Source organism: Mirounga leonina, unplaced genomic scaffold, assembly GCF_011800145.1.
Source record: "Mirounga leonina isolate KUSES-001 unplaced genomic scaffold, KU_Mleo_1.0 Mir_197, whole genome shotgun sequence".
Classification (NCBI taxonomy): Eukaryota; Metazoa; Chordata; class Mammalia; order Carnivora; family Phocidae; genus Mirounga; species Mirounga leonina.
In genome coordinates this window covers 3,759,463-3,771,926 of record NW_023270494.1, presented here as the reverse complement: position 1 = coordinate 3,771,926, position 12,464 = coordinate 3,759,463, and the positions used below count along the sequence as shown (strand labels likewise).

The 12,464-nt window shown below is 54.5% G+C and overlaps 1 protein-coding gene across 1 annotated transcript; it reads right to left on the bottom strand.

Annotated features, from left to right (window-relative positions):
* Positions 1-34: 34 nt before the first annotated feature.
* Positions 35-12,358, bottom strand: TK1 (thymidine kinase 1). The gene is made up of 7 exons (XM_035025887.1): positions 12,247-12,358; positions 12,093-12,124; positions 10,984-11,094; positions 8,338-8,431; positions 1,390-1,479; positions 989-1,108; positions 35-887 (listed from the first exon to the last, which is right to left on the bottom strand). Exons 1-7 carry the CDS (start codon positions 12,310-12,312, stop codon positions 681-683), a joined length of 720 nt encoding a protein of 239 aa, XP_034881778.1. The 5' UTR covers positions 12,313-12,358; the 3' UTR covers positions 35-680.
* Between the last annotated feature and the right edge of the window lie 106 nt (positions 12,359-12,464).

The window sequence follows — 12,464 nt, the reverse complement described above, 5'->3', positions numbered from 1 at the left end:
AAAAATAAAATCTTACAGAAAAAAAAGACAAATGTGCTTTCACCAACCAGTAAATTTTAATATTAGTTACTAATTCACACGCTACAACAGAATCATAGACCCTAACCCTAGCCACCTCTGCCCCTAACCACCCCCCCACACACACACTTTAAAAGATTAAGTCCCTGGGACCTGAGCCCCAGCAGGGTAAGTGTCTCCCATGTGAGAGAAGCTGTAATTCTGGAGAAAATGATCACCCGGAGTGTAGGAAGCAGGAGGCCATCAGTCCAGCCACCCTTGGGGGCCAGGAGTCAGTCCCAAGCAGAGACAGAAACCTCTGCGTGGGCCGAGGCTCGGTCTGAGCCGGAGGTACCGGCGCTCGGACTTCCCAGTGAGAACAGAAACTCAACAGCGAAAGCCACAAGGGGGAAGAAGCCATGGGCGCCGATGTCGCCAGTGTGTGGTTCTGCCCCTCACCCCACAGGAGGCGGGGTGGCTGCGGCAGCCAGACCCTGAGCTCACGAGTGGACCAGCAGCCGGGAAGGGAACCAGGAAAGGGGGAAACGGGATGTGCAGACCACCAGCCCAGGACCTGCACCGCGGGAGGCAGAAAGTCCCATCTTCGCCCCACCCCCCACGTCCCCCTGGGGGAAGGCTGCGCGGCGGCCGGCCGGCAGGGGGCGGCCGCGGGACGGGGAGCCTCAGATGGCCGGGCTGCACTGCAGGATCTGATGCGGAGCAAACAGCTTCCGCGCTCCCGCCGCCTCTCCTGGCTTTCCCGGCACCGGCACCGGGCAGTTCTCCTTGTTCTCCTTGCCGTCCGGCGCGGCGGGCAGACCCGAGGCCTTCTTGAAGTAGCAGAGGCGGCACACGGAGTGGTATTTGTCTGCTCCTCCAATCACCTCGACCTGGCCACGGGACGGACGCAAAGGGCCTGGGCTGAGAGGGGGCACAGCGCCCCCGGGCCTCCCCCCACCCCCCCGCCCCGGAGCAGGCAGGTGGGGGCTACCTCTTTCTCCGAGCCTAGCCGCTTGGTGTAGGCGGCCTCCCGGAAGCACTCCATGCACACGGCTGTCAGCTTCACCACGCTCTCCGCCAGGGGCACCAGGTTCAGGATGCTCCCGAATGCCTACACTCCCAGGGAAAGACAGCAGGTGAGCACATCTACCTGGCCAGGTGGGTTTTTCCCTGGAATCCTTGGATGGACTCCCAGGCAAGCCAGGGAGCTGGGTCTGGCTCATCTGAGTGCCCGGGCTAGGACACGGCCCGGCTCAAAGTGCCCCCAGGTGTCAAGCCCGGGTCATCCAGGTAGCACTGCATTGAGAGAAGAGGCTCGCAGGGCTGCCCCTGTTCTTCTCAGGCCCTTCCCTCCCTCCAGATCCCCTCCAAAGCCTGTATCAGATGCCTCACCTTCCTCTGGAAGGTCCCATCCAGTGCGGCCACAATCACGGTCTTCCCAGCGTTGGCCATAGTCTCGCTGAACTCCACGATGTCTGGGAACTGGAAGGGGGCAGGGGTAGGGGGGAACATCAGTGAGCTTCCACCCAGAGCAGCAGCTTCCGGGAGCCACAGAGACACTGCCACCCATCAGTGTGGAGCATGAGAACAGGGTGACCCCAGCCCTCTTGCCAGCGCCCAAGACCAGGAGACCAGTGTCTCCGTGCTCACCCCCACTTCGCACAGCCACGCACAGCCACAACCACCCTCGTCCCCTAACCATCGCTGGCTCTCCACACAGAACAGGTGCACTCCAGGCCCGAGCACATCGGACCCATCACTAGATCATGCAACCCAGCTGGAGGTGATCTAATACCGCGGTGGCCAAAAGCTCGGGCCAGAGGGCTGTTCAAGGGTTCATGCCTTGAACCATGCTCTGGTTGAACCCATGACTGTGTGACCTTGGCAAGGACTTAATGTTTCTGAGCCTAAGAATGGCAAGGAACGCCCCCGGTGTTGCTCATGGATCCAAGGCACTCAAATAGTGAACAGATGATATGCCCTCTGATTCCTCAAGAGGGGCCTGGGTTCTGCCAGCCAGTTACAGAGTAGGATGACACAGCAGGCCCTGCGTTTACTTGGTAAATCAGCTGTCATTCTAAGTGGCCGAGGGTGAGGATGCTACTTCTGCAGAGCCTTTGTGAGTTTTCACTGCTCAATCAAACTGCTTCCAGTGGACTGCGTTTGTCTATGTGAATTGGTCTTTGAGTTGTGTGAACAGGCACGTTCTTGTCTTGGGGCAGCGGGTCTCTCCCCAAGCCGTTCAAGCCTGGCTTGGCCCATTTATTGAGGTGTGAGGTAACGGAGACCTGGACAGTTAGCAAGACAAGGTCCGGAAGGTGGCTAGGAAAACCAAGAGCAATTCGAGTAGGATTCAGCTGCAGCCAAATCTGACTACCCTCTGCAGGGCTGGCCAGGCCCAAGCACAGAAGCACCCCCCACCCCACCCACCCCGACTCTGGCATGTTCGCACACTCATTGCGGGTCACAGAAATGCAGCTCCCATTGCGGGTCACAGAAATGCAGCTCCCATCCTGCAAGGGGCTCTCGGCCAGTAAACACCCCCCTCCCTAAGTTGTCACAAAGAAAATGGTTTCCAGACGTTACCAAATAATCCCTGAGTGGGGGGCAGGGGCAAAACCGCACAGAGATGAGCATCCCTGTGCCTCACCCACCACATGGAGGCATAATGTCAGGACACTGGTCCTTCCACACCCAGGTTTAGGGGCCCAAGGAGGGTCTTTGGCCCCCTCCCGCCCACTGCGCTGATGCCAACATTCAAAGAGCTCACTTCATCCCCTGGTCACATGCCACCTCCCTGGGAAGGGGTCCCCAGCAGGGGTTCCTGAGGCCTCCAAGATAAGACAGCGCTGTGCACATGGCCAGCACACTGCAGAGCGCCCACTGGGAAGCTCATAATTGACCTTTTTTTTTTTTTGGACATTTATTTTTATTGCTGTTTTTATGTTATGGGTTGACCTGTGTCCCTTCCCACCCCCCACATTCACGCTGAAACCCTAACCCCCAATACCTCAGAACATGACCTCATTTGGAGGTAGGGTCTTCCCAGATGCCACCCCATTCAAGTGAGGTCAGCAGGGTGAGCCCCAATATCATATGACTGGTGTCCTTACAAGAAGGGGGCATTTGGATGGAGACACAGAGGGAGGATGGCCATCTACAAGCCAAGGGGAGAGGCCTGGAATGTTCCCCATCCTGGCCCTCACAAGGAAATGAGCCTGCCCACACCCTGATTTCGGGCTTCCAGCCTCAAGAATTGGGAGAGAATCAATTCCTGCTGTGTAAGCTGCCTGGTCTGTGCTACTCGTTACAGCAGCCCTAGGCAGAGAATGCAGGTCACACTTAGAACAGAACTTCAGGGGGACACCGGGTGGCGCAGTGGGTTAAGCCTCAGCCTCCGACTCTTGGTTTCGGCTCAGGTCATGATCTCCTGGTCAGGAAATCGAGAACCCCTGGGAGCCCCACATTGGGCTCCATGCTCAGCAGGAAGTCGGCTTCCCTCTCCCTCTACCCCTCTCCCTACTCCCACACACACTCTCCCTCTCTCGCTCTCAAATAAATAAATAAATAAAATTTAAAAGAAAATAAAATAAATAGGGGCGACTGGGTGGCTCAGTTGGTTAAGCATCTACCTTCAGCTACCTTCCTGATCCTGGGGTCATGGCACTAAGGCCCGCGTGGGGCTCCCTGCTCAACAGGGAGCCTGTTTCTCCCTCTGCGGCTCCCCCTGCCTGTGCTCTCTCTTGTGCACTCTCTCTCTCAAATAAATAAATAAAATCTTAAAAAAAAGAAAAGAAATAAAATAAACTAGGACTTCAGGGCACCCAGCTGGCTCAGTCAGAAGAGCGTGCAACTCTTTTTTTTTTTTTTTAATATTTTCTTTATTTATTTGACAGAGAGAGGGACAGACAGAGAGCACAAGCAGGGGGAGCAGCAGAGGGAGAGGCAGGCTTCCCGCCGAGCAGGGAGCCCAATGCGGGGCTCGATCCCAGGACCCCGGGACCACGACCCGAGCCGAAGGCAGACGCCCAATGACTGAGCCACCCAGGCGCCCCAGAGCGTGCAACTCTTGATCTCAGGGTCATGAGTTTGAGCCCCACGTTGGGTATAGAGATTACTTAAATAAATAAAAACTTTAAAAAATAAAATAAAATAGAACTTCCAAGCGCTTAGCAAATTTCGGGTTTTCTTGGTGGAAGAAATAGTTCCAACGTGGGATCTGGGTAGGAAAGTACCAGCAGAGGGTCCTCACTGGCGTCCAGCTGCCTGTTCCACACCTCTGGGCGACTAGCAGCGAGCCGCTTCCTAAAGGAGTTTTGATGGAGGGGAAAGAACTCAGAGCAGAGATTAGGAAGCCTCCGAGTGGAGGATCTGCACCTCCGTCATCTTCCTGCCAAGAGCCGCCTGGCTCGTGATCCCGGCCCAGTGACCCCCGGCTCTGCCCCGGCTGGGGCCTCGCTTCCTGGCAGACACGCCAGCCTCGCAAGGGCAAAGCCCACAAAGGACGGGACAAACTAAAACGTTCAACCGTGGATGGTAAAACACGAAATGAAACGCCACAGACGGAACTCAAAGGCAAACAGGGAAGACGTCGTCACAGCACGTGACAGAGTGGTGCCGGCCACTTCACGTGCACTGGAGGACAGACAGACCAAGAGAAAAAGGAGTGGAAGCCCTTCCAAGGCAGTTTACAAAAGGAGCAAGAAATACAAGAAGCCGATAAACATAGAAACAGGCAGCAGCAACGAAAGAGAAATGCAGTGGAACTGGGTGTGCGGGCGTGTGTGTGCGCACGTGGGCACGCTCCGCCACCTGCCCTTCACTCCTCTCTCCTGGGGATTTCTGCAAAGGCCCAGCGGTCACGCTGCCCTCTGCACCTGCTGTCCACTCTCCATCCATGGGGCCGAGCCTGCCTGCAGCCACGCACTTCCCTCCCACCCGAGACACACCCAGCCGGCCAGCAGCTCACTCCCTGCCTCTCCCACAGGCCCCTTTCGGAACTACCCCACCTTAGCTCCGTCCCCCTGACAGTGCCTTCCCGTCCAGGTGTCTCCACCTGACCTATGACGTCATTCTCTCCCTGGACTAGAATGTGAGCTCATGGGGTGGAGCCTCTGGCTGAATCCCCACCGAGGACACAGCTGGCATGGGGCACAAGCCCAGAAAGTACTGATAAATGAATGAATGAAAATGAATGGATGAATGGGATTGACCCCTTGACCAGCAATTCCACTTAGCAGATAAATCCCAATACATCAGACAGCAACCCAAGATGTCCATCACAGCCTTTATTATTTCTTTTTAATAGGAATTCTTTTTTTTTTTTTAAAGATTTTATTTATTTATTTGACAAAGACAGAGACAGCGAGAGCAGGAACACAAGCAGGGGGAGTGGGAGAGGGAGAAGCAGGCTTCCCGCTGAGCAGGGAGCCCGACGCGGGGCTCGATCCCAGGACCCTGGGATCAGGACCTGAGTCAAAGGTAGCCGCTAATGACTGAGCCACCCAGGCACCCCATCACAGCCTTTAAATGGCACGTGCCAGGGGGCCAGCATAAATACGATAGGGTAGATTTGTAAGCATTTGTAAGGATGGGTACATCCTTGCAGACGGGAACATTTGCTGACATGGGTAAACAGCCACACAGCGTGATAGGAGCCCCCTCTCTTTAAAAATGTATGCCTAGGGGCGGCTGGGTGGCTCAGTCGTTAAGCGTCTGCCTTCGGCTCAGGTCATGATCCCAGGCTCCTAGGATTGAGTCCCATGTCAGGCTCCCTGCTCAGCAGGAAGCCTGCTTCTCCCTCTCCCACTCCCCCTGCTTGTGTTCCCTCTCTCGCTGTCTCTGTCAAATAAATAAACAAAACCTTTAAAAAATAATAATCATAAAAAAATAAAAATGTACGCCTATAAAGACTAGACAGATGTAGAACCAATGTGTAATGGGTTTTTTATTTGTTTTTCTGGGTTGTGAAAACACAAGAGCCGCCCCAGCTGCAGGGGCTAGCCTGGCACTCACCGCTGGGCTCTGGTGTTATCACGTGGCACGTAATTAATTTCACGGAGCATGAGCATCAGGCAAGGCCACTCCACGAGCGCAATGGGTAGTCCTGTCTGGGCACAGACTATAAGGGACCACACACTCCCCTGTCCTGGTCAACATGAGTGACCATTCCTGCTTTACCAACTCGGCTTCAGCCTCCTGGTCCCCCCTCCCTAGAGAGCAGCTTTAGGATGCTGGTCACGGTCACCCCCCTTCCTGAGGGCACTGGATCAAGAGCTAAGCCAACCTCCTAAAACCCTCCCTAGAATGAGCCCCACAGGCCCCAATCCTAATAAGCAAGCCCTCTCCAGGCCCTCAGTGAGACGCCCCCGGGTCCCACAGTGTGGGCTCTCCCTGCAGCAATGAATAACCACTCACCAAACACACACACAAAAGAATTTCAGGGCATAGAGGTGAGTAAAATACAGTAAAGGGGGCCATGTGCCCAAATTCCAATGGTCAGAAGGGCAGCAGAAGTGACGCCTGCAACTTCTAGAGATATGCCACCCCGCACCAGGGACCTCCACGTTTTCCCGATTCCATTCTCCGGATGCACCCACCCAGGGCCATCTGAGAAGCTGCGTCGCCAGGCCTCCCCGCCACTGACTCAGAATAAAGTTCTAGCGTTTTCAGCTACTGAAACCTTGGGCTTGTTTGTTACAGCAGCTCATGTCACCCTCACGACGGTCCCGGGTAGAGGTGAGGACACCCATACCACTCCTGAGACCTGAAGTAAGCCCCACGGGGAGGGAGTTATACTTCATTCATTAGATGCACTCGCAGCAACAAAACACCCCAAAGCCCAGGAGGGACACCAAGGCCACAAAGGACAACCTGCAGACTCAGCCAGAGTGCACTCCTGAAGAAAGGAAAGACTGAGCCGGCAAGGCCTTTAACACAAGATTTCCAGAAAGACAAGGGAAGGAACAGCAACAGTTAAAACAAACGGTACATCCATAAACAGAAACAAGGACACGTGAATTAGAGCGGGAGTTACGTGAAAGGAACTAACCGAAATCCCAAATGAAAAACAGTCTCTGAAACCACACACACTTTGGGAGACGTTCCCAGGACACCGGCTGGATGGGGGGGGGCAGGGGGGGCAGTTTCGGAGTGACAATAGCATCTCCCCTCCAGGCACAAAGGCCACCAGCACTCAAATGTGAAAAGCACACCAGACCCCAAACTCAGCAGAGAACCTCCCAGGACACACTCTTCCGAGAGCAAACCCGTCACCCAGTCACCTGCTCGGGAAGGCCGCCAAAGACTGAGGGCAGCCTTCTTAGCGGCAGGAAGGGATGCTGCTTTTCCAAAGCCACAGGGAAAAACCATCGTCAAGCTACCCCTTCTGCCACCCTGCTTAACATACAGAACAAAATAAAGACATTTTCCTACCAAGACTCAGAAAGCTTCCCACCAAAACATCCTGAGCTGTAAGAACCTACTAAAGGATGTACTTTGCAAGAGGAGAAACAAATCCATAACGAACAAGCCAGAAGCAACAGCGAGGCAAACAGAACATTGCTTAGGTACCAGCGTTGAGAAATTGACTTGAATTCATGACCCGGAGATCAGGAATCATATGCTCTACAGACTGAGCCAGCCAGGCACCCCAAGAAACTTAATTTTGTTGTTGTTGTTGTTCACTGTAAATATATATATATATATATATTTTTTTCCCCCCTTGGGGGGAAGAGAGGGAGAGAGAGAATCTTAAGCAGTCTCCACACTCAGTGCAACCCAACACAGGGCTCGATCTCATGACCCTGAGATCATGACCTGGGCCAAAATCAAGAGTCAGAGGCTCAAATGATTAAGCCACCCAAGCACCCCGACCCCCACCTTTTTTTTTTATTATATATATTTTTTAAGAAGGTAAAATAAATCCCTTAAAACATGAAAAGCAGGGGCGCCTGGGTGGCTCAGTCGTTAAGCGCCTGCCTTCGGCTCAGGTCATGGTCCCAGGGTCCTGGGATCGAGCCCCGCATCAGGCTCCCTGCTCAGTGGGAAGCCTGCTTCTCCCTCTCCCACTCCCCCTGCTTATGTTCCCTCCTTCGCTGTGTCTCTCTCTGTCAAATAAATAAAATCTTTTTAAAAAATAAAATAAAATAAAATCTTTAAAAAAAAAAAAACATGGAAAGCAGTACAGGGAATCCAAAGGGTATTCAGATACCAGTTGGAGCAAGTTAGCGTTGCCTACTAAAAGATCAGAGATAGAACAAAATACCTTCCAAACCAGCACAGGAGAAAGGAGGACAGACTGGGAGTTCATAGGCAGAATGCCAGGACAAGCCAACTTACAAACTGCCCTTCATCGATGCCTATGACAGCCACACCCAGGGCCTCCTGGGCCACGTCCCGGAGCAGGCAGGCTGGTAGCGCCTCCATGGTGTTCCTGGGGAGAGAAAGCCAGCACATGAACAAGGCAAGGGAGCGGAAACCTGGACACAGGGGCCAGGGGCCAGCTCCCGTGACCACCCTACCCCCAAAGCACACTGCACTGTTGGGCTGGAGCTTGCAGTTAGTGCCTGTGGGAGGCATTTGGGGAGAATAAAGGCCCATGTTCAGAAAAGCAGTCATTCAACACAAGTTATTTCCCTTGATGCTCTGGACTAGAAATTGGCAATGCGCGATACAAAGCTTAACGGAGACTCAAAGGCTCCACTTCTGTTCAGTGTGGGTCAGGGCAGGAGAAATGCTTTAATTTCTTTTTTAAATGAGAAAAAGAACACACATAACTACAACTCAGGCTGCCTTCTAGCTGTCTTTCTATCAATGCCGTCATAAAATATAATTTTTTACTTCTTTCTTTTTATGGAGGAAGGGGCCCACGCAAGGCAAAAGTGCCCCGGAAAGTCCACCGTGGTCCTGGGCAGAGCATGAGCACCAGACTCAGCCCTGTGTGTCCCAGCAGAGATAAGCCTAGGACTCCAGCCAACATGGCCAGAGAAGAACTCAATCCACTTGGCTCTTCTGGCAGATCGAAGGATTTCACCATGATCACAGAGCTATTAACTGGCAGAGCCAAGACTCAAATCTAAGGTCATACTGTTGTTGCCCTGTGTGGCCAACGGGGAGAATATTATCCAGAAGAGTTTGAAAGCCAAAGGCCGAATGTGGGAAGCTTCCACCCCAACCTGCCTCCACACCCAGGGCCATTTCTGAAGAGGGATCCTATTCTCTGTCCTCTGTCTTTTTAAACAGAGTCTGTTTTTCTACAATGAGTTTTTTTTTCCGTGTTCATTTTTCCTGCTCCTCAACTAGCCTTCTGAGGGGCTGGTACTTCATTTTTTTTTTTTTTTTTAAGATTTTATTTATTTATTTGAAAGAGGGAGCACACAAGTGGGGGGGAGGGGCAGAGGGACACATGGACTCCCTGCTCCCCAGGACCCCGGGACCATGACCTGAGCCAAAGGCAGACGCTTAACGACTGAGCCACCCAGGCGCCCCCTGTAGCTGTATTTAGAAAAATAAAATACTTTACAACCCCTGCACAGTTATTATCTTGCTATAATTCTACTCCAAGATCTGGGAAGAGCATGAGATGGTATTGCCTGAATTTTAAATTCCCCCTTCCCTCCCCAAAGAGAGAAAACCACAGGGTGGGCAAGGGCAGCGTCTCCGGAGCCCTGTCGCTCCCACCAAGGGCTCGGTCCCAGCTGTGGTCCGTCCCAGCCTCCGCAGCCCGAGTTGGAGGGCATCTCTGCCACTCCGGGCAGAGCTCAGACGGGCCCCTGCCCTCCTGACTTCTCGTCCCGGGACAGGGCTGCCTCTTCTGCTATCACTGTCCTCCCTGGATTCACCCCCACTCAGCAGCAGCGGAGGCAGACACCGTGTTTCTGGGGAGAAGTGAACCGGACCGCATAAATGACCAGCATCAGACAGCACGGCCGGAAGCACCTGTCACTCAAATCCTGACGCTTAGCCCCGAGTCCCAGGCACTGTCCACCCCACCACCCGCCTGGCTTCAGAAACCCCATGCTCCCAGCCCGTGGCCACACACTGGGCCATCCCGAGGTTCCAAGGCTGCATGCACAGCATGGCTTTGCCGCTGGGGGCTCAGGTGGACAAGTCCCAAGGACAGAGATCATGTCCCGGGCTCAGAAATCTCAGGCCCCAATCTGCAGCCAAGGAACAAGGAAGAGGCAAACTAAATTTAAGCCTCCCTCCCCACCTCAGGTGGCAAAGGCAAATGTCCGCAGGGTGCAGGCAGATAAACATAAACCCGGAATGCCTAAAGGACGCATAATGACCAAGAGTGAGCTGGGGCTAAGACAACTACAAAGTTAAATGAAAAGAAACATCAGGCTCAACAAAACCAGTTTTGCAAACCGCACAGAGGTAAGCATGGCACTACTGACAACTGGGGCGGGATCAGTATTTGTTGTGGGGCTGTCCTGTGCATTGTGGGATGTTCAGCAACATCCCAATGCCCCTCCCCCACTCCAGTTGTGAGGACTAAAAATGTCCCCAGACGTTGCCAAATGCACTCTGGGGGAGGGGGCGTGAAATTGTCCCTGCTTAAGAACACTGAGCTAGAATTCTGTGAAAGGCCAAGTCCTAAGATCCCTTGCCAAGCGACTTTGCAAATTTGCTGAGTTGCAATATTTCAGTGCCAGGCATCGGCATTTTTTTTTTTAAGATGTTATTTATTTGACAGAGAGAGACACAGTGAGAGAGTGAACACAAGCAGGGGGAGTGGGAGAGGGAGAAGCAGGCTTCCCGCAGAGCAGGGAGCCCGATGCGGGGCTCGATCCCAGGACCCTGGGATCATGACCTGAGCCGAAGGTAGACGCTTAACGACTGAGCCACCCAGGTGCCCCGGGCATCAGCATCACTAACCATTCCCACTAAAGACAGCTCTGACAGTATGTTCTAGGCCCTGGGAATTTTCACCAGGTTTCCAGGGGAGGTCCTGTGACAGGACAGAAGACAGCAGGGACTCACCGGTCATGCGTGGAGAAGCTGCTGCTGTACCTGGTATCTTTGGCATACTTGATCACCAAGCACTTGTACTGGGCAATCTGGAAGCGACGGACCCGTCTCATCAGCTCAGTACTGCAAGAGCAGAGCACTCTGTGAGGCCCACGGTATAAAGAGTGGGCAAGGAAGACCCCCTCGGCACAAGCAGGGCACCCCACCACCTTCTAGGGGTCTACAGCCTGAGACCCACCAATGGACAGAAAGACCAGTGAGGACAGAGGGCCCATGCTCTGGGAGTTCACAATCTAGGCCTGAGAGGGATGCCATCGAGAGCTTTAAGTCACTAGAGAGCCTGGGAATAACAGAATGATAAAGGTGTGCTGGACCGGAAGTGTTCTCCTTGGGGAGGGCGGCAAGGAATGACCCCCAGCTGGTCCAGGGATGGGATGAAGGAATAAGTATCTCAGGGATCTGGTGGGGTGGGCAGAGGCAAAGGCCCCAGATTGCATTCCAAAGTAGTCTCATCCCAGAGGCCTTCACATAGTCTGAATTGACTTCACTAAATCTTTTTGTGCAAGAGAAAAAGCACTTTGCCTCTGGGTCTCAGAGCCCACCTTAGCCTCACCACGGAGGGCAACAGGTTTGCACTGGAGTGATCCCCCCGGGCGGAGGGCGTTACTTAGGGGGCTCACTAGCCCTGCCTAGGTCAGATGATGGTCCTGTCACATCAGGGGAGCAAAGGTGCCCTGGTCTGACTCCTTAGTGTGTAAAGTACCGGAGGAAACAGTCACACCAGAAGGAGGGGTGCCCACACTGTAGGGTGAACAGGCTTTAGTGAGAGGCTAAACCCTCAGCAGCTGTATCCAGCCGCAGGAAGGAGCGGTGGCGAACGACCCTAATGGACGGGTCTGAGCTGGGCGGGCAGTGAAGGAGCGCCCGCTCCAGGACCAGATCCCAGGGAGGAGCAGCATCCCGGGCGGGAACGCGCCGTCCGGCAGTGGGGGCTGTCCTGGGGGTGCTGTCTGAGAGGGGCGGCAGGCAGGCCCCGGAGGGGCGTCAGGGGAGGAGGACGGGCCCCCCGGAGGGTAGGGATGGGGGAGAAGGTGGAACCCGCGAGGCCATGACTTACTTACCTTTTTCCTGAAAACATGGGTCCTAGAATCACCTAGGAGAGAAGGCGAGGTCACTTCGGGGCCCGCTGCGCACGGACGCCCGGCCATGGCCACAACCCCGACCCCGACCCCGCTCCCACTCCCGAGTGCTGGGAGCCAGTCCCCGCGCCGGCACCTGAATCTGCCCCCGGGTCTTGCTGGGGGAGCCGGGCAGCACGGTGGGCAGGTTGATGCAGCTCATGGCGCCTCCAGGAAGCTTGCAGCTCAGGGACTCTCCGGTGCCACCGCCCAGCCACCAGGCGCCGGTTCCCGCGCGGTCCGCATTTATACCCAGCGCACTGGCCAATCGGGAGCCGGCGCTGGCGCCCCGGAGCCAATCAGCGCGCGGCCGCG